At 41.5% G+C, this 26,776-nt stretch overlaps 1 protein-coding gene, 1 long non-coding RNA gene and 1 other non-coding gene across 5 annotated transcripts in view; 2 read left to right on the forward strand and 1 right to left on the reverse strand.

The window, feature by feature from the left end:
• Positions 1–11,531, reverse strand: part of NEPRO (nucleolus and neural progenitor protein) — a 16,377-nt gene extending 4,846 nt beyond the window's left edge. Inside the window, exons 1-7 of one of the 3 annotated variants that reach the window (XM_069553351.1) lie at positions 11,320–11,530; positions 6,291–6,445; positions 3,695–3,774; positions 3,192–3,323; positions 2,418–2,495; positions 874–1,235; positions 578–639 (exon numbers count right to left, since the gene is read on the reverse strand). In XM_069553351.1, the coding sequence (XP_069409452.1) occupies positions 578–639; positions 874–1,235; positions 2,418–2,495; positions 3,192–3,323; positions 3,695–3,774; positions 6,291–6,445; positions 11,320–11,422 (972 nt within the window). In that variant the 5' untranslated portion in view covers positions 11,423–11,530. Of the gene's footprint in view, positions 1–577; positions 640–873; positions 1,236–2,417; positions 2,496–3,191; positions 3,324–3,694; positions 3,775–6,290; positions 6,446–10,247; positions 11,244–11,319 lie in introns of those variants that run through there. The other 2 variants (XM_069553356.1, XM_069553360.1) reach the window with 2 other exon arrangements.
• On the forward strand, positions 4,194–4,265 carry TRNAC-ACA (transfer RNA cysteine (anticodon ACA)). Its single transcript has one exon. It is a non-coding gene; the product is annotated as a tRNA-Cys (tRNA).
• A 20-nt stretch (positions 11,532–11,551) lies between the features above and the next one.
• LOC138420263 (uncharacterized) lies at positions 11,552–25,485 on the forward strand. Its single transcript, XR_011249197.1, has 3 exons — positions 11,552–11,735; positions 22,513–23,442; positions 23,590–25,485. It is a non-coding gene; the product is annotated as an uncharacterized lncRNA (long non-coding RNA).
• The last annotated feature ends 1,291 nt before the right edge of the window (positions 25,486–26,776 follow it).

The following is a 26,776-nucleotide window of genomic DNA, read 5'->3' on the forward strand; positions in this document are numbered from 1 at the left end:
AGCTCTAACACTGACAGAAAGACAGAAATAGAAGCCTCATGATAAAAGATGATGATGATGATGATAGTGACGATGGAAGTACCTGACAACATCTAACATCAAGTAAGGGCTTACCACACTTGAGACTCTGTGCTGAATACTTTACATGTACTAAAACTGGCAGAGCCCTATGAAGTGTATACTGTTTCTAGAAAATGGAGGCATGGACAGGTCAAGAAACTTACATAAGGTCACAAACTACTACACACCAAAGCCAGGACACAAACCATCTGACTTCGAAGCCCATGTTCTTAAGCTGCAGTGTAATCCACTCCTATGGTGGATCCTAGGATCATTTTAAAATCCTAGCAAAACCCTTAGTAAAATGTTTCTGAAGGCATTCTATTAACCGAATTAACTAGATGCACTCAGATCCCTTGGAAATGCCTCTACTCATTCAGAAGCAGACTGAGACCAAGATGGCACTATGCCTAGAGCCGAGGATAAAACCAGAAGTGAGATTCAGCCTCTGGCCTTGGTAAGTGGCATCTACACTTAGCAGAAATCATAAGCTATTATTAAAATAAGCCAGACAAACCTGAATAGCTTTTTGTTTCAGCTGTTTGCAGAAAGCTCTCACATCAAATTCTGATGACTTTTCTGTGGAGATAGAGTACAGATAAAACAATTAGGCATACTATTTTCAAAACAATAAATTCTTAAGTACATGACAACAAAGGGAGTTAAGCAAGCAAAGAACTATGAAGATACAATAGAAAGAAATAACATGCTCAAGCTTAGAAAACACACCTTATTAATATCACACGTCTCTAAAGATAATGTGAGTTAAGATTCAGAGAGTTTAAGAAAATGAGCCATATCAAAGCAAATTACCTTTTAAGATTTTCTTACTCTTTACTGGTTGTCCAAGATCCATGTTATTTGGTATATTGATCTTCATTTGTTTAGCTTTTTCAGAAATTCTAAGTAAAGTTTCTTCACCCGACCTCTGTGATTGCTCTTTTGTTAAAAACAGTTTATTTAGCAGTTTGGTTACTCCTTTAGCTACAAAAGCTGTAGGCATTTTTTTCTTAAAGACTTCAAAATAGGGCTCTCCTAAAAATTCAACAATATCAGAAGGAAAGGTAAAACCTTTGAAGTAAGGCAATGGTTGAATCCTGGAGACCTCTTGAAGTAATCCAAACAATGGTTCATATAAAGAAACCAGCTTTTTTAAAACATCTTTATAGAGAACCCTAGGGAAAGAAGTAAGAGCTCATGAATTAGCCAGTAATTGTAATTTGCAGATTACATAATAACTAACAGATTCAAAGCTGAAAATAACACCTATCAGTCTGCCGCTACAGATTTAAAACAAAAAAATGCTACAGTGGATACTTGCAAAGAGCTAGATTTAGTCCAGCTTATACAGAAAAATCCAAGTACAAAATGTTATATAAAACCAAATACAGTACTACATGGAGAGAGATTTCAAAGGATGGGCACCAAAATCTTAAATGTGGTTTTATCTAGAGGATAAGATTTTAGGCAAATTTCAGGTTCTTTGAAAAGTTTCTTCAAATAAACATGTATTATTAAAATTAAAAAATCAAAGCTATTTTCATTGTAGGGAAGAATAATATGGTTTGACATTGAGTAGTAATTCTAACATTACTAACATGATAATCATACTAACATAGGGTAAGTAATTCTAACATTGTTAGCTCTAAAAACAAGCAGAATAAAAAAACAGGATGATTGAAAAGAGTACTTGAGATAAACAGATTAAGACAGAAATTAAGGATTAGAAATAATTTTTTCTTTTTTTGTTTCCATTCAAATTATAGCTAATCACAAATGGGCAGATTTTGAATCTGATTATCCATCAGATAAGCTCCATAATATATATTGTGAGATGCAAGGGAAATTCTCTTTGGTTTGCAACTAGTATTACCAGTGTTCTTTACATCAATAGCTATGGCTGGAAAAGCAGTAGTGGTTCATGTGGAAGAAAGGAATTTAGAAACATAAGGAAGGTCATTGCCATTAAGTATTAGAAATCTAGTGGCAGAAACAAACGAATGATATAGACTGCCCAGGAACACATTCATTTTAAATGGCTCAGCTGAATGATTAAAGGAACCTTTTTTTTTTAAATTCCAGCTGCTAATCCTAGGAATTCATTTGCTTAGTTAATGTGGAAGTGATCTCATGGATTCAGATTGAAAGCCTAGTCTTTTGACATAACTTAGCTTCCCAATAACAACACTTAGCTTCCTAATCCATCCCAGATAAACTCTGATCAAATGAAGAAACAGAATTTCTGCACCTTCAACATCCCATGGAAAAGCAAATATGAAAACTACTAATAAGAAACCTAGTCTGAGTTAGAGAAATGAAAAAGAAGAGAAGGATTTCAAAGGTACGTACATACATACCATAACCTGCTCACGAGGCCAACCATCACAAGGTTTAAAATAATGAATTCTTGCAAACCTAGATGTTTCACAGTCAAGCTGAAGAATCAAGTTAAAGTTGGAAAACAGAATCAAAGCAATTTATGTTTTGTTGAGTTACATTTATGGGAAAAAAAAAACCACAATGCAGAATTTTAAGGAGTTAAAGCCTTAAAACATGTTCTATTAAGTCATTGAAGCTTTAACAAAAGTAATATACACTCTGCTAGAGGCTTCATTAATAAATTTGGTTCCTAAGGATTAGCTTTTAAGATTAAGAATTTCTAACTGTCAATGCCTTTAGGATAATACATATTAAAAAGAGGTAGAAATCCCTGGCAATGGCTATTTCAGGCACTTCCCAGGAAGAGGAGACCAAAGAGCAAAATTTTAAGAACTTGCATAAATTATAACTCCTACTTTGAAAATATGAAAAACTACATACTCCCTAGCTTTCAAACAGAAATACTATTAAATTCATCCCTGTATGCATGCTCAGTCGTGTCTGACTCTGCAACCCCATGGACTGTAACCCAACAGGCTCCTTGGTCCGTGGGATTTCCCAGGCAAGAATACTGGAGTGGGTTGCCACTTCCTCCTCCAGGGGGTCTTCCTGACCCAGGGATCAAACCTGCATCTCCTGTGGCTCCTTCATTAGCAGGTGGATTCTTTACCACTGAGCCACCTGAGAAGCCCATTAAATACATCCAAACAACTGAAGTTCAGAAAAACATTTTTTAGATGATTCAAGGATACAGAAATGTCTTGCAGCAACAGTCCAACAGGCGAAGCAGCAACTTGCAGGCTCCCAAAATCTTCATCAACACCAGTTCCACCACTGGTTGGCTGGGGATGACACATGCTTTGGTATTTATAGGCTGATTTTCACTTGACAAAAATAGAAAAGTATGTTACTTTCATTCTTAACTATAAAACACTTATATAATAAGTACAGAATTGCTTTAAGCTCAATTTGAGGTAGTTAAGCTTAATAATGACTCACTGAAGTTAACTGACATTTATGTTTCAAAATAGCTTATCATCACCCAGGTTTCAGTGTCACACTATTCCTTCCCACAAGCCAACAGAGGGAGATTACCACAAATACCAGGGGCCCTTTATTAAAATAAAGTTTGTACAGCTAAGGTATAATTGGTTATATTCAAACAATAATGAAGGAAGTCTAAAGCGAGGTCACAGCAAGACACCAGGTTTCCAGCCCAGCACGAAGCCCATTACAAAGCAACTAGACTACTTACTTAGAAGAAAATGACTCTGAGAGATCTTGAATTGAACCTTCCAAATTCATGTTTTTCAAACGTTTTAAACACTGTTCAACCTGAAAGGGGAAGACCAGCTCAAATTCACATGTTTTTGTGTAATAGAGACAAACCCACGATGTGAACACGAAAACAAATTCAAAATTTCAAAGTATAGTACTACCCTGAATACAAAGTATAGAAATACACAGAATACAAAGTATAGAAATACACAGAATACCATATTTTAGGGTAAAGAAACCTGTAGCCCAAAGCAGTTGCTTCTGGTTAAAAATTTTAAATTTATGCAGCCAAATAAATTTCTCAGATTTTGTCTTAAACTTCAAAAGATACATAAAACACTTTAGACAACTTATTATATATTCATTTAATACATTCCCAATTAGTTATTTACCACCACAATAAATAAATTGCAACTTTGTTCTTTTTATGATTCGGGGATTTTGATTATGCTCAGGTTATGACCAGTGACTGGATTTCCCTGGTGGCTCAGATGGTAAAGCATCTGCCTACAATGCGGGAGACCCAGGTTCGATCCCTGGGTTGGGAAGATCCCCTGGAGAAGGAAATGGCAACCCACTCCAGTACTCTTGCCTGGAGAATCCCATGGATAGAGGAGCCTGGCGAGCTACAGTCCATGGGGTCGAAAAGAGTTGGACACAATTAAGCAACTTCACTTTCTTTTTTTCTTTCTTTCTTACTATAGTCCAGGATGTGCTTGGTGCTATAAAGAGGACCAAAGTAAATGTAAGATTATTCTTCTCAAGATTGTATTAATAAACTTTTCTGAAAGTAACATGATTCTAATAGTGAAACTAATAAAACAAGACAGTAAATTGTTAAGTACTAAATTTCACTGTCCGTAAGTGCTGCAGACATGAGGATCAAGTGATGGAGGGCTTGGGCATTGTAAACATACAGGACCAGGTAAGCAAAGGCTCAGAGGAGGGAACCAATGTGGTGAGTAGGAAGACTCAAAGAGTTCAGGCTGCTTGTAGTACAACATATATGACGATGAAGACCATAGAGAAGCCTGAGCTAAGAAAACTGAAGAGGCCAGATCAGGAAGGATCTGCTAAGTTAAGCTAAGAGGTCTGCTCTTTATTCAGGGGACAATGGAGAACCATTAAAAATTAAGCTTTGTTTTAGGATCATTAACCTGGATTTGGTACGTGTGAACATGCCACAGTAGAGGAAAGACTAAAGGAGGAAACATCAGTCAGAATTACAAGACAACAAAAAATTGACAAGGTTTTAAAATTTAGCCAGAACTAAAAGGGACTAGACACAGAGAAACTGTTAATTGATCAGTTAACCGGATGGGAGAGCAGAGAAAACAGAACACCAAATTTTTATGACTATACTTATTGACAACCTGGAAGCCAGGAGGAGAAATACATAAATTCAATCTGAGATAACAAGTTTGGTTTTGGAGTTAAAGACTCAGGAGATAAAACCTGCTCCAGAGAAGAAAACTTAGAAAAAACCATAATCGCAAATCTTTCTTTGGTGAAGAAATCATCTTTTTTGCTTTAAGTAATGTGAATGGAAAACTAACCAAAGAACATGAATCTGTTTAAGGTTGGAGATAATGCCATACACCTAGCACAAAGCACAGTGCCTGACACATAGAAAGTTTCAAAAATACTTGGAGAATTAATAAAATGAAAGAGCAAATAAATTAGCATATACAGAACTTAGAAGGCTCTATTCTGTGTATGTAATCCCTGAGCTAGAAGGACCCAATTTTGTCTTAAACTTCAAAAGATACACAAAACACTTTACACAACTTGTTATATATTCATTTAATATATTCCCAATTAGATTGTTTACCACAATAAATTGCAACTTTGTTCTTTTTATGATTTGGGGATTTTGATTATGCTCAGGAAAATTGTTTCTTAATCCAACATTTTGTTTTGATCAAATCACTCAATCTTTAAAGTAGACAAAGGAGTGGTAATTTGTTACAGATTGTATATAATGAAGAAATTTTTTCATAATTATCTACCTACTAGAAACAAGACTGGGAAAGAATCGAACATAGTTCTTTTCTAATACAGACTGTTTTTTGAAATGCTTTCAGGGAAAAAAAACTGAAAGCTCACATGTGATTGTGGGCTTAACACTTAAAAATCACAAGTGAAAGTGAAGTGAAAGTCACTCAGTTGTGTCCAACTCTTTGCGACCCCATGGACAGTCCACAGAATTCTCCAGGCCTGAATACTGAAATGGGTAGCCTTTCTTTTCTCCAGGGGATCTTCCCAACGCAGGGATCAAATCCAGGTCTCCCGCATTGCAGGCAGCTACTTTACTAGCTGAGCCACAAGGGAAGCCCAAGAATTCTGGAGTGGGTAGCCTGTCCCTTCTCCAGTGGATCTTCCCAACCCAGGAATCAAACCAAGGTCTCCTGCATTGTAGGTGGATTCTTTACCAACTGAGCTATCAGGAAAGCCCAAGTAAATCACAAGTAATTTACTTCAATTTCCATAAATAACAAAAGTTAAGTGGCAGTGTGATCTCCAGCTTCACCAAGTAAAAATGTTTTATCTTAAATACAGGGCTCTCGCCTTACCTGTCTGAGGGCCAAATGGGGCTTATGGCGCCCCATTCTGTTGTGATTGCTGTAAAGGATCGCACATAATACATCTGTCTCTGCATCTAAGGTTCGGCTCTTCAGTGACAATGTAATGCGACAGCATTCTTTAATTATAGCTGCAATGCAAAGGTCTAATGCAGAGATATTTAGTAATAAGACTTAACATGCATTTCTACATTAAGTATATTATACAAAAAATACACTAAAAGAAGCATCTTTCCTTATCTGTTTTAAAGAAATCAATAACAACACAATCAGCTTCACTTGTAAGAACATAAGTAAACATTTCTAAGTATGTAAGAAATGACATAGGAAGGAAGGAAAATGGTGACAGATGATATCATGTTCATGAAATCATTCAGAAAACATCTATTAAACTAGAATGTATATCATATCACATTTTATCGTGATTTTAATATTCTTTCATACGAATACTTTGCAGAGTCATTTAGGGTACACCAAACACTTTAAGAAAGTGGGGAAAGCCACTAGACCATTCAGATATGACCTGAGTCAAATCCCTAATGATTATACAGTGGAAGTGAGAAATAGATTTAAAGGACTAGATCTGATAGACAGAGTGCCTGATGAACTATGGACAGAGGTTCGTGACACTGTACAGATGACAGGGATCAAGACCATCCCCAAGAAAAAGAAATGCAAAAAAGCAAAATGGCTGTCTGAGGAGGCCTTACAAACAGCTGTGAAAAGAAGAGAAGTGAAAAGTAAAGGAGTAAAGGAAAGATATACCCACTTGAATGCAGAGTTCCAAAGGATAGCAAAGAGAGATAAGAAGGCCTTCCTCAGCGATCAGGGCAAATAAATAGAGGAAAACCATAGAAGAGGAAAGACTATAGATACCCATAGTCTTTCTTATCTACCTAATAGATAAGAAAATTCGAGATACCAAGGGAACATTTCATGCAAAGATGGGCCAATAAAGGACAGAAATGGTATGGACCTAACAGAAGCAGAAGATATTAAGAAGAGGTGGCAAAAACACACAGAAGAACTATACAAAAAAGATCTTCATGACCCAGATCATCATGATGGTGTGATCACTCATCTAGACCCAGATATCCGGGAATGTGAAGTCAAGAGGGCCTTAGGAAGTATCACTATGAACAAAGCTGGTGGAGGTGATGGAATTCCAGTTGCTGCTGCTACTGCTGCTAAGTCACTTTAGTCATGTCCAACTCTGTGAGACCCCACAGACAGCAGCCCACCAGGCTCCACCATCCCTGGGATTCTCCAGGCAAGAACACTGGAGTGGGTTGCCATTTCCTTCTCCAATGCATGAAAGTGAAAAGTAAAAGTGAAATTGAAGTCGCTCAGTCGTGTCCAACTCTTCGCCACCCCATGGACTGCAGCCTACCAGGCTCCTCTGTCCAGGGGATTTTCCAGGCAAGAGTACTAAAGTGGGTTGCCATTGCCTTCTCCGGAATTCCAGTTGAGCTATTTCAAATCCTAAAAGATGATGCTGAGAAAGTGTTGTACTCAATATGCCAGCAAATTTGGAAAACTCAGCAGTGGCCACAGGACTGGAAAAGGTCAGTTTTCATTCCAATCCCAAAGAAAGGCAATGCCAAAGAATGTTCAAACTACCGCACAGTTGCACTCATCTCACACACTAGTAAAGTAATGCTCAAAATTCTCCAAGCCAGGCTTCAGCACTACGTGAACCATGAACTTCCAGGTGTTCAAGCTGGTTTTAGAAAAGACAGAGGAACCAGAGATCAAATTGCCAACATTCGCTGGATCATTGAAAAAGCAAGAGGAGTTCTAGAAAAACATCTGTTTCTGCTTTATTGACTGCTAAAGCCTTTGACTGTGTGGATCACAATAAACTGTGGAAAATTCTGAAAGAGATAGGAATACCAGACCACCTGACCTGCCTCTTGAGAAACCTGTATGCAGGTCAGCAAGCAACAGTTAGAACTGGACATGGAACAACAGACTGGTTCCAAATAGGAAAAGGAGTACGTCAAGGCTGTATAGTGTCACCCTGCTTATTTAACTTATATGCAGAGTACATCATGAGAAATGCTGGGCTGGAAGAAGCACAAGCTGGAATCAAGATTGCCTGGAGAAATATCAATAACCTCAGATATACAGATGACACCACCTTTGTGGCAGAAAATGAAGAACTAAAGAGCCTCTTGATGAAAGTGAAAGAGGAGAGTGAAAAAGTTGGCTTAAAGCTCAACATTCAGAAAACGAAGATCATGGCATCTGGTCCCATCACTTCATGGGAAATAGATGGGGAAACAGTGGAAACAGTGGCTGACTTTATTTTTCTGAGCTCCAAAATCGCTGCAGATGGTGATTGCAGCCATGAAATTAAAAGATGCCTACTCCTTGGAAGGAAAGTTATGACCAACCTAGACAGCATAATAAAAAGCAGAGACATTACTTGGCCAACAAAGGTCCATCTAGTGAAGGCTATGGTTTTTCCAGTAGTCATGTATGGATTTGAGAGTTGGACTATAAAGAAAGCTAAGCACCGAAGAATTGATGCTTTGAACTGTGGTGTTGAAGAAGACTCTTGAGAGTCCCTTGGACTAAAAGGAGATCCAACCAGTCCATCCTAAAGGAGATCAGTCCTGGGTATTCATTGGAAGGACTGGTGTTGAAGCTGAAACTCCAATATTTTGGCCACCTGATGGGAAGAGCTGACTCATTTGAAAAGACCCTGATATTGGGAGAGATTGAAGGCAGGAGGAGAAGGGGATGACAGAGGATGAGATGTTTAGATGGCATCACCGACTCAATGGACATGAGTTTGGATAAACTCCAGGAGTTTGTGATGGACAGGCAGGCCTGGCATGCTGCGGTTTATGAGGTCGCAAAGAGTCAAACACAACTGAGCAACTGAACTGAACTGAAATACTTTAAGTATGTTGAAGGTGGGACACTTTTATATACTTCTCTAATACCACTTTAAGAATATATTTAGAAAAGAGAAATCACTATAACAACTGGAAATTATATAATATCTGACTAAACACAGGGTGCTTATTTAGCAAAACAAGATAACAGCCTCCTAGTCTGAAAAGCTGTGAACATAAGAGTTAATAGTGTTCTCTATGCCTCTTAAGGGTAGCAGTAGCATCCTCAGTGGCAGTAACACAAAGGCAAACTTTACACAACACAGAGAACTTTCTTACTCTCCCAACTATTTGAGGCCAGAATGAGCTGCCTTTGGGGTGGGGAGAGACTTAGTGAATTTCCATGCTTAACAGGAATCCTGTTAAAAAGTATTTCTGAACAGAGGAAGGGGTAGCGTTAATCTGTAAATGGGGCAGGATGGATGGATGGAGAGGGGAATCTGATGATAAGTTATAAATATTTAATAACAGCTATCATCTGCAAGGAGATCCAACCAGTTCATCCTAAAGAAAATCAGTCCTGAGTATTCAGTTAGGACTGATGGTGAAGTTGAAACTCCAATACTTTGGTCACCTGATGCTAAGAACTGATTCATTTGAAAACACCCTGATGGTGGGAAAGATTGAAGGCAAGAGGAGAAGGGGAGGACAGAGGATGAGATGGTTGGATGACATCACCGACTCAATGGACATGAGTTTGAGCGAGCTCTGGGAGTTGGTGATGGACAGGGAAGCCTGGCTTACTGCATTCCATGGGGTTGCAAAGAGTCAGACACAACTGAGCGACTGGACTGGACTGAACTGATCATTATTTACTATATCAGGCACTGTTCCAAATACTCACTTTATTTTATATTAATAATACTTTATATTATTACTCTATAATACTCCCTTTCAGCAGAACTGCTCTATGAATAAAGTACTATTGTTATTCCCGTTTGAAAATAAGCTGAGGCCCAGAGACGTTAGACATTCCCTACTGCTCAATCCAGTTCCAGCAGAGGGAAGAGCCGGGATTCAATCCCTCAACCCAGTTCTTACTGACCTGTGTGCGTGCTAAGTCGCTTCAGTCTTGTCCGACTCTGTACGACCCTATGAACTGCGGCCTGCCAGGCTCCTCTGTCCATGGGCTTTTCCAAGCAATACTGGAGTGCGTTGCTATGCCCTCCTCCAGGCGATCTTCCCGACCCAGGGATCGAACCTGCGCCTCTTACTTCTACCTAAAGAAAGGTGGGTTCTTTCCCACTAGCGCCACCTTACTGCCCTACTGCCTAATAATCGCAATGCCATTCAAACACTGATAGAGCCCCATGAACAGTATGAACAGTATTGATAGAGCACGCTTTCCTAAATGACATCATTTAGATCCTCCCAGAGACCTGGCGATAGCTGCTGCTACTGCTGCTAAGTCGCTTCAGTCGTGTCCGACTCTGTGCGACCCCACAGACGGCAGCCCACCAGGTTCCCCCATCCCTGGGATTCTCCAGGCAAGAACACTGGAGTGGGTTGCCATTTCCTTCTCCAATGCATGAAAGCGAAAGTGAAGTCGCTCAGTCGTGTCAGACTCCTAGCGATCCCATGGACTATAGCCTACCAGGCTCCTCTATCCATGGGATTTGCCAGGCAAGAGTACTGGAGTGGGTTGCCATTGCCTTCTCCGGGAAACTAACCCCATTTTACAGATAAGGAACGGGGGACCCAGGAAATTTGCGGCTTAATCGCAGAGTGCTTGAGTGGCGACCCGCAGCCCTTCGGAGGCAGAGCACGGCAGAGACGGAGGGCTGACCACGCCTCTTGGTGGCTGAGTGAAACGTCGGGCTCCCAGGCAGCACTTTTCCCTGACACCAGTTGTGTCCGCCCCTCTCCCCCATTTCGGTGCGGTGCTGGGTCGCGAGCCTTCGGTGCCCCTGCCAGGCCCTGCGATAGACACGGTGGATCCAGCGAACAACTGTAAAGCCGGGTGCCCCCACGAGACTCCTTGGCAAATTCCCCAGTTCCTGACCCTTCTGCCCTTCCCAGTGTCCCGCGGGCTCCGGAAGTCCCGCCCAGCGCGCACGTGCGCCGGCCCCACGCCTCCTCCGGAAAAGCCAGCGCCCCTAGCCCGGCGCCTCACTCACCTAGCGCCGTATCCGGGTCCTGTACGGTCACTGCGCTACGGCTCCCTGCCTTAGGTATCCTCACCCGGTTCCACGGCTCCGGGCCCGGCAACAGCGTAGCCATCTTGGGAGGCAGCAAGCGGAGTGGGAGGGGCGGAGCTAGGCGAGACCAAGTGGAGGCACCGAAGGAGGGGAAATGAGCTAACGTCACCGGGAGGTAGAGGGCAAAAGGTGGGGCGGGGGCGGGGCCCTGGGCGGAGTCTTTCACGGAACCGTGGACTAAGTATGGTGAACCTGAAACACGTGGTAGTGTATCAGAACCACCTGGGAGATTTGGGGGGCGCCTTATCCCAGTACTACACAGAATCTCGGAATGGGTTGAGGCTTTGTCCTTGTGTTTCTGCTTCCCCATGGGATTCTGAGGCGCAACCAGTTTGGTAAGTACTTCTAGGTCTTTTACAGACGTGAAAAGTAAGACGTAGTTGAGTTGCATACACCCTCATCTCCACCTCAGCCATTAGGAGAAAAGGAAGAAATGGAATAAAGAGCCTTAAACAAAATGTACGTTTGCAACACAGAAACTTAAGAGTTAGTCAAGGATGGGGTGTGTGTGTGTGTATTTAGTCGCTCAGTCGTGTCCCTCTCTTTGTGTCCCCATGGACTGCAACCAGCCAGGCCCCTTCCCATGGAACTTTCCAGGTAAGAATACTGCCCTTCCATGGCAACTTTCCAAGTTGCCATTTCCTTCTCTAGGGGATCTTCCCAACTCAGTGATGGAACCCACATCTCTTGGGTCTCCTGCCTGAGCAGGCAGATTGTTTACCACTAGAGCCACCTTGGAATTGACGTTAGCCAAGGAAGCAGCAGCAAAACTATAATAGAGTGGAGCCCTTAGCACATGGGGCTGCTGTGTGCCATTACACTGTGCAGTGGTCAGTGGTCCTGCTCAGTCATTGGTTAGTGCCATAGTGGGCCCCTCCCGTAAATAACTATCAATGGGTGACCGTTAGTGATCTTGCCAGGCCTTTGGTTGGTGTTGCAGTGAGCCCCACCAACAAATAACCGTCAATGAGTGACCCTTAGTAGGGGATTTAGCCAAGGGTCAGTGGAGTGTGGTCCTCAGGTAGAAAGTGAGGTAAGAGGCAGATCCTGTTCTTCCAGGGGGCTGGTCCAGCTCACCCTGCTTTGGGCCAGTGGGTGAATTAGGGGAGGGGGCAGGCAGGGAACAGTCTGGGGGTTGTGTCCCCCAGGGCTCCAGAGCCCTCACTACGCCCAGTGGCGGGGCCCAGGCCTCAGGGTGGTGGTGAACCTCTGCCCTGTCTTCCTCTCTGTGATATAATAGCAGCAGCCATCTGCATGGGCTACATTCTGCAGGATTTGGGCCCCCTAACTGACATTTGTGTGGCCTGAGGAGTCTGAGGGCCAGTTGTATCCTGGGTGCCTGGCTTCCTCAGTGATGACCGCTGTTCAGGATCTGGGGACCTGGCCCTGAGGGAGCCACTAGCTGAGAGCTACCTCTTCAGCCCTGGTGGGAGGACCCAGACTGGGTACTGGATGAACCCTCCTGGGCAGGGTAACCAGCAGGCCTATAACCCCCTCCTCTTGGCCAGGACCTCGGAGGGTGAAAGTTGAGTCTTGAGACTTTGCCCTTTATTGTCAGAACAGAGAGTAACGTTTGTTTGGTGGAGGTTTTTACAGGAGACTCCTTACCTGACCGTGACTGACTTCCAGAATAAAAGATCTGACACCAAGAAGTTTGAAACCAACCATGGCCCTCCCCCTCCTTTTCTATAAAAGGGTTTTGCTGAAAGCTTTTGGGGAGTTTGGGAATTTTATGGCATGAACCACCATCTCCTTGCATGGCCCAGCAATAAACCTTTCTCTACTCCAAACTCCAACGTTTTGGTATTGTTTGGCCTCACTGTGCATTGGGCACATGAATTTGCATTTCAGTAACAAAACCATGATCACAGAAAATTGGAGGCTGCTTGACTCTTCATCAATCCAATCTTCTGTCAATGTCCAAAACAAGACGATATTCCAAGCTCTGCTGATCCTCGCCTCAATATCTTTCTGATGCTTGATTTACTTCAGCTATGCTGTTGCCTGAAAGCTCTGCTGGTAAAGTTTCCTCCCGCAATGCAGGAGACCCCAGTTCAATCCCTGGGTTGGGACGATCTGCTGGAGAAGGGATAGGTTACCCACTCCAATATTCTTGGACTTCCCTTGTGGCTCAGCTGGTAAAGAATCCACCTGCAATGCGGGAGACCTGGGTTTGATCCCTGGATTGGGAAGATCCCCTGGAGAAGGGAAAGGCTACCCACTCCAGTGTTCTGTACTGTATAGACCTTGTCACAAAGAGTTGGACACTACTGAATGTCTTTCACTTCCCTTCACCCTGTTGACACCTTACTTAAGGGCCCCACCATAATGTGTTAGAGAGGCAGTTAGTGGGTTGTGAAGACAAACCAACAAGTTTCTGATTTTAGATCTGCTGTTTGCTAGCTCTATGATCTCAGGATAGTTAAACTAACTCCTCCAAATCTTAGTATTCCTGTAGGTAAAATGAAGATAAATACAAACTTGTAAAGTGCTCACAGTTAAAAAGTGCTTTAGAAGAGTGCCTGCATGCAAACAGTATTTACTCTTAGAAAAATTAATATTATTTTTACTGTTTGAATAGCCTTGCCAAATTGAAATGCTTTGCATGCTCTCTGTACTTATTACTCTGTGTCATTTCCTTGAAACACAATCTCCCTCAGATCTTATGTGATTACCTTTGGGTAATTCTTCTGAACATCCCATTCTCATTCCATAACTTGATGTAGAGACTCTCTTTATGTACTCCTTTATGTACATATGCCCTGTGTTGGCCTCTGTATTAGCCTCCTATTGTTGCTGTAACAAATGACTACAAATATGATAACTTAAAACAACACAGTTACATTTCTGGAGACCAGAAGTTCAAAATGGATCTCACTGGACTAAAGTTGGCAGGGCTGGATCTTTCTGGAGTCTCTACTGGATAATTCATTTTCTTTTTTCACCTTCTAGAGGCCATATGCATTCCTTGACTCATGTCTCCATCCTCCATTTTCAAAGTTGGTAGCATAGCATCTTCCAATCTCCTTTCACCCTTCCATCTGCCTTCATCTTAAAAGGACTCTAGTGATCAGATTGAGCCCACCAAAATAACCCAGGATATTCTCTTCATCTCATAATCTTTAACTTAATATCTACATAATATTTTGCAATGTAAACAAACATATTCATGGATCTGGGGGCTTAGGATGCAGATATCTTGTTGGGGGCATTATTTAGCCTACCATAGACTTGCAGAATTTACCTCACTGCATTATATTGTATATTTGTGTGTTTCCTCCAATGACATGTGAGCTTACTGAAGGTAGTTCTACCATTGTGGCTTATCACAATGCTTAGGTCAGAGTGTGGTGTTTAGTAGGACCTCAGTGAGTTCTTAACAGCTTTATTGAGGTGAAAATTTATATAGAGAACTGTGCATACTTAGCGTAAACATTTTTACTAGTTTGTTGATATTTACTGGCTAAGACACTAGATGATGCTTGAGTAGAGTTTTTGAAGGGCAAGTAGAACTTTCCCAAGCAGATAAGAGAAGAAGACTTTCTTGATAGAGAGATGGTAAACAACATGGGTTGGAAAAATCATTAGTCCTTGCTGAACCAGTATTGCTGGAACATGATGCATTCTGAGGAATTAACCTGGGAGTAGGGGTGTCAGGTCACAGACAGAATTTGGATTTACCCTGCAGACAGGTGATTCCCAAACCTGGCTGATTGTAATAACCTGGGTAGTCTTTTAAAAATAGAAAAATTTCAGGCCCCACTTTGGAAATTCTTATTCATTAGGTCTGAGTAAGATTCTGTGCTTTTTAAAAGATCCTTGTGAAGGTGGTCTGCATTAGGGATCCCTTGTTGAAAGTGCAAAGGGGACACTAAGTCTTAGGCTTGGCAATTTTGGTCACTTTGCATCAGAGGAGCAGCACTCGGGAAACAGATTTGAAAATGAGACTAGAGGAAAGGACATAATAATGTGATCTATTACAAAAGCTGAAGCAAGACATGATTAAGGCCTGAATTCAAACACTGGGACTGAGGATGAACAGGATGACTTATTTAGATATCTAGTATTTGGGTATTTAAACATCTAGTATGACTTCCAAACTGTTTGAGTTTGAGATGTGACACCCAAAAGAACCATTTTAAGTAGGTGGCAGGAATCATGAGATAACTTGTGATGCACTGAGTTTGAGATTGCCCATTGGGCTGCCCACAGGGTATGTCCAATTCACCAGTTAAATAAATGGGACTGTAGCTCAAAGAGTAATTTCTAAGGGAGGGAGTAGGATAACGTTTTTAGAAGCTTAGAAGGGAAGACAGAGTCTATGCAATAAAAGAGAGATGCAGGATCAAGCAGTGTACTCAGTTCGATTCAGTCGCTCAGTCATGTCCAACACTTTGTGACCCCGTGGACTGCAGCATGCCAGGCTTCCCTGCCCTTCACCACCTCCTGAAGCTTGCTCAAACTCATGTCCATTGAGTCGGTGATGCCATCGAACCATCTCATCCTCTGTCGTCCCCTTCTCCCACCTTCAATCTTTCCCAGCATCAGGGTCTTTTCAAATGAGTCAGTTCTTCCCATCAGGTGGCCAAAGTATTGGAGCTTTAGCTTCAGCAACAGTCCTTCCAATGAATATTCAGGGTTCATTTCCTTTATTCAGGGTTCATTTCCTTTAGGATTAAATGGCTGGATCTCCTTGCAGTCCAAGGGACTCTCAAGAGTCTTCTCCAACACCATAGGTCAAAAGCATCAATTTTGTAGTGCTCAGCTTTCTTTATACTCCAACTCTTACATCCATACATGACTACTGGAAAAACCATAGCTTTGACTAGACAGACCTTTGTTGACAAAGTAATGTCTCTGCTTTTTAATATGCTGTCTAGGTTGGTCATAGCTTTTCCTCCAAGGAGTAAGCGTCTTTGAATTTCATGGCTGTCACTGTCTGCAGTGATTTTGGAGCCCCCCCCCCCCAAAAAAAAAAGTCTCTCACTGTTTCCATTGTTTCCCCATGTATTTGCCATGAAGTCATAGGACTGGATGCTGTAATCTTAGTTTTCTGAATGTTGAGTTTTAAACCAACTTTTTCACTTTCATCAAGAGGCTCTTTAGTTCTTCTTTGCTTTCTGCCATAAGGGTCGTGTCATCTGTGTATCTGAGGTTATTGATATTTTTCCTGGCAATCTTGATTCCAGCTTGTGCTTCATGCAGGCCAGCGTTTCTCATGATGTACTCTGCATGTAAGTTAAATAAGCAGGGTGACAATATACAGCCTTGACATACTCCTTTCCCGATTTGGAACAAGTCTGTTCTTCTATGTCCAGTTCTAACTGTTGCTTCTTGACCCGCATACAAATTTCTCAGGAGGCAGGTCAGGGGGTCTGGTATTCCCATCACTTTCAGAATTTTCCACAGTTTATTGTGATTCACACAAAGTCTTTGGCATATTCAATAAAACAGAAGTATGCTTTTCTGGGAAAAAAAACCAGATGCTTTTCTGGAACTCTCTTGGTTTTTTTTGATGATCCAGTGGATGTTAGCAATTTGATTTCTGGTTCCTCTGCCTTTTCTAAATCCAGTTTGAACATCTGGAAGTTCACAGTTCACATACTGTTGAAGCCTGGCTTGGAGAATTTTGAGCATTACTTTGCTAGTGTGAGATGAATACAATTGTGTGGTAGTTTGAACATTCTTTGGCATTACCTTTCTTGGGTATTGGAATGAAAAGTGACCTTTTCCAGTGCTGTGGCCACTGCTGAGTTTTCTATATTTGCTGGCATATTGAGTGCAGCACTTTCACAGCATCATCTTTTAGGATTTGAAATAGCTCTTCTGGAATTCCATCACCTCCATTCGCTTTGTTCATAGTGATGCTTCCTAAGGCCCACTTGACTTTGCATTCCAGGATGTCTGGCTCTAGGTGGGTTATCACATCATTATGGTTATCTGGGTCATAAAGAACTTTTGAATAGTTCTGTATATTCTTGCCACCTCTTCTTAATATCTTCTGTTTCTACTCAGTCCATACCATTTCTGTCCTTTATTGTGCCCATCTTTGTGTGAAATGTTCTCTTGGTATGTTGAATTTTCTTGAAGAGATCTCTAGTCTTTCTGTTGTTTTCCTCTGTTTCTTTGCATTGATCACTGAGAAAGGCTTTCTTATCTCTCCTTGCTATTCTTTGAAACTCTGCATTCAAATTCAAACTCTGCATATCTTTCCTTTTCTCCTTTGCCTTTCACTTCTCTTCTTTTTTCAGTTATTTGTAAGGCCTCCTCAGACAACCATTTTGCCTTTTTGCAATTCATTTTCTTGGGGATGGCCTTGATCTCTGCCTGCTGTACGATGTCATTGAACCTCTATCCATAGTTCTTCAGGCACTCAGTCTATCAGATCTAATCCCTTGAATCTATTTGTCACTTCTGCTGTATAATCGTAAGGGGTTTATTTAGGTCATACCTGAATGGTCTAGTGGTTTTCCCTACTTTCTTCAATTTAAGCCTGAATTTGGCAATAAGGAGTTCATGATTTGAGCCACAGTCATCTCCTGGTCTTGTTTTTGCTGACTGTATAGAGCTTCTCCATCTTTAGCTGCAAAGAATATAATCAATCTGATTTCAATATTGACCATCTGTGTAGAGTCTTCTCTTGTGTTGCTGGAAGAGGGTGTTTACTACCACCAGTGCATTAACCGGTGCAAAACTCTGTTAGCCTTTTCCTATTTCATTTTGTACTCCTAGGGCCAAATTTGCCTGTAGTCCAGGTATCTCTTGACTTCCTATTTTGCATTCCAGTCTGCTATGATGAAAAGGACATCTTTTTGGGGTGATAGTTCTAGACAGTCTTGTATGTTTTCCTAGAACTTTTCCACTTTTGCTTCTTCAGCATTACTGGTTGGGGCCTAGGCTTGGATTACTGTGATATTGAATGGTTTGCCTTGGAAAGGAGCCAAGATCATTCTGCTGTTTTTGAGATTGCACCCAAGAACTGTATTTCAGACTCTTTTGTTGACTATAAGGGCTAGTCCTTTTCTTCTAAGGGATTCTTGCCCACAGTAGTAGATATAATGGTCATCTGAGTTAAATTCACCCATTCCAGTCCATCTTAGTTCACTGATTCCTAAAATCGATGTTCACTCTTGCCATCTCCTGTTTGACCACTTCTAATTTACCTTGATTCATGGACCTAACATTCCAGGTTCCTATGCAATATTGTTCTTTACAGCATCAGACTTTACTTCCATCACCAGTCACATCAACAACTGGGCATTGTTTTTGCTTTGGGTCTGTCTCTTCATTCTTTCTGGAGTTATTTCTCCACTTTTCTCCAGTAGCATATTGGGCACCTACTGACTGGGGAGTTAATCTTTCATTGTCATACCTTTTGCCTTTTCATACTGTTCATGGGGTTCCCAAGGCAAGAATACACAAGCAGTGTATTGTTTTGTCCTAATTTTAAGGATAGTGTATCAGTCAGGGTCCCACCAGTCAAAAAAAAAAAAAAAAAAAAAAGCAATAGGAAAGAAATTGGCTATAGGGATTGGATAGTCAAATCTAAAATCCATGTGAAAGTGAAAGTGAAGTCACTCAGTCATGTCTGACTCTTTGTGACCCCACAGACTGTAGCCCACCAGGCTTCTCAGTCCATGGGATTTTCCAGGCAAGAGTACTGGAGTGGGTTGTCATTTCCTTCTCCAGGGGATCTTCCCAACCCAGGGATCAAACCCAGGTCTCCTGCATTGTAGGCAGATGCTTTTACGTCTGAGCCGGGGAAGTCCCTAAAATCCATAGGGCAGGCAGTCAGGCAGGAGCTGAAGCTGCAGTCTACAGATGGAATTTCTTCTCTTTTTTGTCCTCAGGGAAATAGTTCTGTTCTCAAGGCCTTTTAAACTGATGGGATCAGTTTTATCCAGATTACCCAGGATAATCTCCTTTACAAAAAGTCAACTGATTGCAGCTGATAATCACATAAACAGAATACCTTCATAGCAGCACCTAATCTAGTGTGATTGAATAACTGGGTACTGTAGCCTAGCCAAGCTGACACATAAAACTGACCATCACAGACAGGAAATGACCTCATCACCTAAATAGGCTAAGGGAAATGGGGCCAAAAGAGTGAGAGAAGCTGGACCTACTAAAGGGATGAAGGGGAGAGAACTGATGAAGGAAGAGCCATTAAGTATTCATTCAGCAGTTTTTGAGCATCAGCTGTTTCCCAGACACCACACTAGGTCCCAGAGGAGCAAGCAAGGGTGGGATCAAGTGCTCAGGTAGAGGGGTTGTCTTAAAGATCAAGAAATCTTGATTCTCTGAGCCAGGAAGATAAAGATAGCTTTAGACATGGTATTTTTGAGTTTTGGCAGGAAGATTCCCCCGGAGGAGGGCATGGCAATCCACTCCAGTATTCTAGCCTGGAGAATCCCCATGGACAGAAGAGCCTGAAAGGCTGTAGTCCATAGGGTCGCAAAGAGTCAGACATGACTGAAGCAACTTAGCATGCAACAGAAAGATGAGGGAGCCCCAGAAAGAGAGCTCCTATGGTGTCAGTGAAGAAGAATTTGCAGTCATTACCAAGAATGGAGGGCAGGGAGATGGATTCTGGATGAACAGTGGATATTTAAAATTGGAGCTTCCTTAGCAACCTAGATGTCCATCAGCAGATGAATGGATAAGAAAGCTATGGTACATATACACAATGGAGTATTACTCAGCCGTTAAAAATAATACATTTGAATCAATTCTAATGAGGTGGATGAAACTGGAGCCTATCATACAGAGTGAAGTAAGCCAGAAAGAAAAACACCAATACAGTATACTAACACATATATATGGAATTTAGAAAGGTGGTAATGATAACCCTGTATGCAAGACAGCAAAAGAGACATAGATGTATAGAACAGTCTTTTGGACTCTGTGGGAGAGGGCGAGGGTGGGATGATTTGGGAGAATGGCACTGAAATATGTATAATATCATATGTAAAACGAATCACCAGTCCAGGTTTGATGCAGGATACAGGATGCTCAGGGCTGGTGCACTGGGATGACCCAGAGGGATGGGATAGGGAGGGAGGTGGGAGGGGGGTTCAGGATAGGGAACATGTGTACACCCGTGGTGGATTCATTTTGATGTATGGCAAAACCAATACAACATTGTAAAGTAATTAGCCTCCAATTAAAATAAATAAATTTATATTTTTAAAATTTCAAAAAAAATAATAAAATAAAAGTGTCTCTGGTAAATTGTATTCAGCAAGTGTTGGATCCAAACCCAGCAAAAAAATTAAAAGTGGAACTTCCTTGAAATGGGGGATGGGCTCTGTATATTAGGGAGAAAGTAAGTACTTGGGGCCATGCTTTTAAATTTTTGAGTTTGCAAAGAAAGACTGCCACAGACACAAATTACATTGAAATAGAAACTTGTTCATCTCATTAGCAATTCAAGAAATACAGGTTAAAATAATTTCAAGGTATTGCCAAATAAGAGTAAATGCGTTGTGTCCCATTGTGTCCCTCTAGGGCTTCAGAAAAAAAATTTAGAGAAGTTATCCTTTTTTGTTATAATCATGAAAATGAAAAGTGATATATTCACACGAGTCAGTGGTTTTCTACTATATTGGCAGTGGAGTTTTTTTCCCCACAAAAATCTTGACATAGAAATGAAATGTATAAAACAATAGAAGCAGAATTGAAGTGGTTTAGGATGCAAGGGAGAACTCAGCACTCTCACATAAAGTCCTTCTGCCCAGACTCCTAGAAGTACCTCATAAGACACTTCCTAGGAACAGTTTGGATTCTACTGTTGTATTAATTAAAACATGCATTAATATGAGCAGTTTTTCATGATACATTAAAATATTTTAAAGCAGTTTAGAAAACTACGTACAACATGATTTCATGAAAAAATATGCATCCACATTGAGAAAGAGGTCTGGAAGGATCTAAATCAAGGTGTTAACAATGATTATCTTCTCAGCAGTAAGATGGATTTTTTTTTCATCTAGGAGCTTGTTTGTATTTTCTAGTTAAAGAAAATAAGTGTGTTGCTATTGTAATGAGAAAAAATTATTTTTAATGCTAAATAGTGTATCATCAAACTCTTAGGATATGTGTGCACATGTGTGTGTGTGTGCATATGCCAGTATGTTCAGACACACACTTTTTGGCCCATCCAGCTGTGGTTTCTCAGCTCCAATCCCATGCATTGCTGTGGGATGCTGGGGCTGGGATTCTTCAAGACCAAGTGGTCTTTACCAGCTGGCAGTTATAACAATAATTGACCACTAGAGGGAGATTGGAAGGTAGGAAGAGACGAGAAGGGACTTGTTCCTTCCTGTCTTCTTATTCCTGACAATGTTGCCCAGCAGCAGCTCTTCATCCCCAATAATGGCTGTTGCTTCTAGTCCCTGACTCATTTTTACACACTTGCAGAATTGACACTTCAGAGGTGCTAGCAGCACCTGGGTGATGCTCTCTTGTCAAAGATCTGGGTCGCAATTCTGCAGATCCCTTCCTCCAAAAGTCTGAATTCTGGTAACCCCAAACTGGTAATCCCCTTTTTCCTCCAGCTCCAAGGGTTGCAACTGCTTTCAGCAGTTATCTCTGTGTTACCTCAGTGTTATACATGTGCTTTTCAGTTCTTAAACATTTAACCAATTCGTTATATTCTCTCTGGTGAATAGTATGATTCTGTTTTATTAGCAGGATTCTTGGAACAAGAAGTGGTCCTAGGAAACAGCCCCCAAAATGGGATTCTTAGGTTGATTTGAGCATGCCCTTAGCTTTGAACAAGGTAGTGGTCTCTTTACCAAGAGGAAATAAGGTTTGAGTATCTATGATATGTTCTGACATCATGCTTAATACCTGTGGTTGACTGGGATGAAATACCTTCTGTGGCCCTAAGGGGACCAAATGACTGTTATGGTAGCAAAGATGCTTCTGTAAGAAATGACAGCCTTAGATCATTAACTCTCAGCTCAAGTCACAGAGAATCAGAGAGTTTCCCATGGTTACTCTACACTGGATTAAACCAAATGTATTGATATGGGTCATTATATCAGTTACTAAAGCTCTTACGGTTAGAAGTGTATCTAATTTTTTTTTTTTTTTTTTGGTTGCCAGAAACGTAAACTCAACTATAGCCTATGCTCCATGAAGATAAAATTGTGCCAGATTTTTCCTGGCACAACGTAGAAGAAGGAATCCAAAGACTCAGAGAGATCGAAATGGTGGAGCAGATATATAATCATCAACTTGCACACCCCCCTTCAACTACATCCTCTGAGAGTTCACTCCCTCCACTGAGGCACTGAGAAAGGCATTAATGACAGGCCCTCAATATCCTCACAAAGTTCTGTGATGACTGTCTTCTGTAGGTTATGGTGATGGTAAAAGATACCACCATTGAAACTGGCTCCCTGATTTCAGTGAAGATGATGGGATCCCAGAATGACAAAGGCCAGGTGGCAACAATTAACTATAAGAGGCAAGGTGAGGGCATTTACTATAATGGGCAATCGAGATAAAATGTTAACCAAATTGTTTTGACTAGCAGGAATCTTTAGTAGTAGCTAACTGATCATGGTATCTATATGAATTTATCAGATTGCAGCCTATTAAAATATTACTTCATTCAGAGAAGGAGAAATATCATATGACATCCCTTACATATGGGATCTAAAAAGAAATGATACAAATTAATTTACTTATGAAAGAGAAACAGACTCACAGACTTAGAGAATGGACTTGTGCTTGTGGGGGAGAAAGATGGGGGAAGGGATAGTTCAGAGTTTGGAATAGACATGTACACCCTGCTATATTTAAAACAGATAACCAACAAGAACTGTATAGCACAGGGAACTCTACTCAGTGTTATGTGGCAGCCTGGATGGGAGAGAGTTTGAGGGAGAACGGATACATGTATATGTAATGCTGAGTCTCTTTGCTGTTCACCTGAAACTGTCACGACATTGTTAATCAGCTATGCTGCTGCTGCTAAGTCGCTTCAGTTGTGTCCGACTCTGTGCAACCCCATAGACGGCAGCCCACCAGGCTCCTCCGTCCATGGGATTCTCCAGGCAAGAACACTGAAGTGGGTTGCCATTTCATTCTCCAATGCATGAAGGTGAAAAGTGAAAGCTCAGTTGCTCAGTCGTGTCTGACTCTTCGTGGCCCCATGGACTGACTGCAGCCCACCAGGCTCCTCCGTCCCTGGGATTCTCCAGGCAAGAACACTGGAGTGGGTTACCATTTCCTTCTCCAGTTAGTCAGCTATACCCCAATACCAAAAAAAAAAAAAAAAAGTCAAAAAATATAGTACTTCATTTCTGTCGCAGTGGCCAGAAACCTAATTTGAGCACCCAAATGGAGAGGAGACATGACTCCTTACTCAGTTTCCAGACTTAAACAAGTTCAATACCATAGAATCTCTTGATGAACAAGGAAGCTGGTACAAAGATGTTCCTGAGAGTCATTTGCAGTGACAAAACTTTAGAAAGATACAATCATCATGTATCAGTTACCTATTGATGGTTAGCAGTCAACATACCCATGACTCAATCATTTTATTGCTTACAGTTCTGTGGGGTCAGGAGTTTTGCCAGGGCTCTGAAGGGATGTGTTGTCTCATCCACATAGTGTTGGCTGGGGGCTTTACTAGGTTTGGAGGACCCCGAAGGCCTCACAAGTCTGGCACTCCCATTGGCATGACTCAGATGGCTGAGGTGAGCTGGGATGGCTGGGTCTCCCTTTTCCCATGTTATTAGCAGGGTTCACAGTATGTCTGGGTCCTTGTTTCTCCTCCATGTGGTTTCTCTATCCACATGGCATCTCATCCTCTAGGACCCGTCTCCCTGTGTAGACTCCCTCTAAAGGATAACCTGAACTTCTTTACATGCAGCCTGATCCATGAGGAGCAAAAGCAGATGCTGTCAGGCCTCTTAGAGTCTGAACTCAGAAGTCCCCAGATACTATTTCCATCACACTTTGTTGGTCAAAACAAGTCAGAAGGGCAGCATAAATTCAAGGAATGGGGAAACAGACACCAGCTTTTGTTCGAAAAAGCAGTAAAGGCATATTTCAAAGAGGTGTGGACCCAGAGAGACCCAATTCAGTCACAGGGTTTATTTTAAACAACCTAGTACATTTTAATAAACATTTCTCTTAAGAAATTAAGGTACATCCATACAGCGAGAAATGGAGTAGGCAAAATTGCTGTAGCAAAAAGACTCGCAAATATATAATAGTCCAAACACAATAGATGTTTATTCTCACCCATACTGTATTCAACACACGATTATTCAAAATTGTAGTCTCCCTCCATCCTTTGACTTTGAATTCCCCTCGGGCCTTATCATCTTCTGCATCTGGCTGTAAGAAGAGATGACATAAAGGAGACACACTCGCCTTTTAAAAGCACTGGCCCAGGAATAGCACACACTACATTCACTCCTATTCTTTTCAGTTCAGTTCAGTTGCTCAGTCATGTCTGACTCTTAGGGACCCCACGGACTGCAGCATGCCAGGCTGAATTCACTGTTCTTACTAACTCCTGGAGCTTGCTCAAACTCATGTCCATTGAGTCGGTGATGCCATCCAGCCATCTCATCCTCTGTTGTCCCCTTGGATGGATGGCATCACCAACTACACCTAACTGCAAAGAAGCCTGGAAATGTAGCCTAGCTGCATGCCCAAGGAGAAGGAAATAGATTTTGATGAACAGCTAGGAGAATCTGCCACAATCACTTTTTAGGGATAGGCAATGACCCAGGGAAATGCTCACATGTTAAATGAATGAAAGAGATGATAAAACTTTGTATACACTATGATTCCAAGTCAGGGAAGGGGCAAAAGGAAATGTATATCTGGAGTGAATATGATGCCAAGATTTTTATTTCTGGTTGGTGAAAGTACAAGTTTTCTATTCTTTTTATTTTCAGAATTAGGTTCAGTGAACACAAATCTTTTCCATAACATGACAATATGTTTAAATGTTAAAGTACCTAAATTATAAACTCGAAGCACTCTTTTAGCATCATGACTGACAATCAAGCTCTCTCAACTCCTAGAAGCTCATAGAAATGTAAAGAAAAAAAATGCCCATTGATAGATAGCATATTTGCCACTCTGTTTTCTGAAGTATTTAGGGACCAGCATACAATTTCAACACAGATAATTCCTAATTTAGAAAAGTCATTCCTAAGTCCATCCTTTGAAACTGAATGTATTCTCCCACAAAGTGAAGGTAAAGCATGATGATTAGGACCGAGAGCTAGCCCACCAAAGCCAGTTTCCTCCAACCAATCATGATGTCCCAGCCATTGGTTCTCTAGAGGACAATCCTGGATCCCAGGATTGTTACAGAAAAGTGCATTCCACCATCAAGATCAAAATAGCAGGAACACACCTTCCCTCAGCTTGGGTTACCCTCACCCCCAGCAAGCTCTGGCAGCCAGAGTCAGAGCTTGTACCCTTCCCTGTCCCTAGAAACATTTGCTGCACCAGGTGGGAAGTGGAAGCTGGGATCTATTAGCAGTGGAGCCCCTGGCGTGATAGGAGCAAGAAAGTGGAGGAAAAGCAGGACTCCGGGCGTCTGCAAGGGTGCCCATATGGCATGATCACATGAGACGCAGGATTCTGAGGGAGACGTGATGTCAGATCAGGATGATGGGGGAAAGGCTGCAGACGTCTAGCGTAGGGAGGAGGTGCTTTCATCGTTCACTTTCCCTCTCATAGACGAGAGATCTTGAATACTTCAGTTCTCCATCCCAGGTCATCTTCATCCCAGTTCCTTCACTGTCCTCATCTCCAGTAACCTTCACATCCTCTTCACTTCAGTCACATAACTCTCAAGTCATATCCCAAATCTTGCTGCCATCCAAAATTATTCCATATCTGATGTCACAAATTCAGACGTTTCTTTCTGATGATAATGTCTTATTTTTTCAACCTTCTCACTCAAGTCACTCCTTACAAATCTGGTCTTAAGCCTCACTGGATCACCAGTCCTTAATCCCTTACTCTCTTCTCATCAGTACCCTTCCACTTCCACCCTTCTTTGTATATAGCTTAGATACTCCCAGTCCATTGCGCACCAGTGTTATCAATCCCCTCTCTCTGTTACACTTCCATCACATTTGCCTGACCAATGTCCAACCCTTTATTAGTTCTATTCTCTGAATTTTCTGTAATTATGGGGAAGAAACACTAAAGTTCTCAGATAAGAGCTCTCTCAACTTACTAATGTCAAACCTACAATTTTACTTGTCCCTCCAACCATCATATCTTCCATTCCTCCAGTTACGATGGATAAGGTGATCCTCTTCTCACCCAAGATGAATCCCTTCATTGTCCGTCTGCATCTAGTAAAAGCTTTTTCAGAAAAAGG

Source organism: Ovis canadensis, chromosome 1 (assembly GCF_042477335.2).
Source record: "Ovis canadensis isolate MfBH-ARS-UI-01 breed Bighorn chromosome 1, ARS-UI_OviCan_v2, whole genome shotgun sequence".
Classification (NCBI taxonomy): domain Eukaryota; kingdom Metazoa; phylum Chordata; class Mammalia; order Artiodactyla; family Bovidae; genus Ovis; species Ovis canadensis.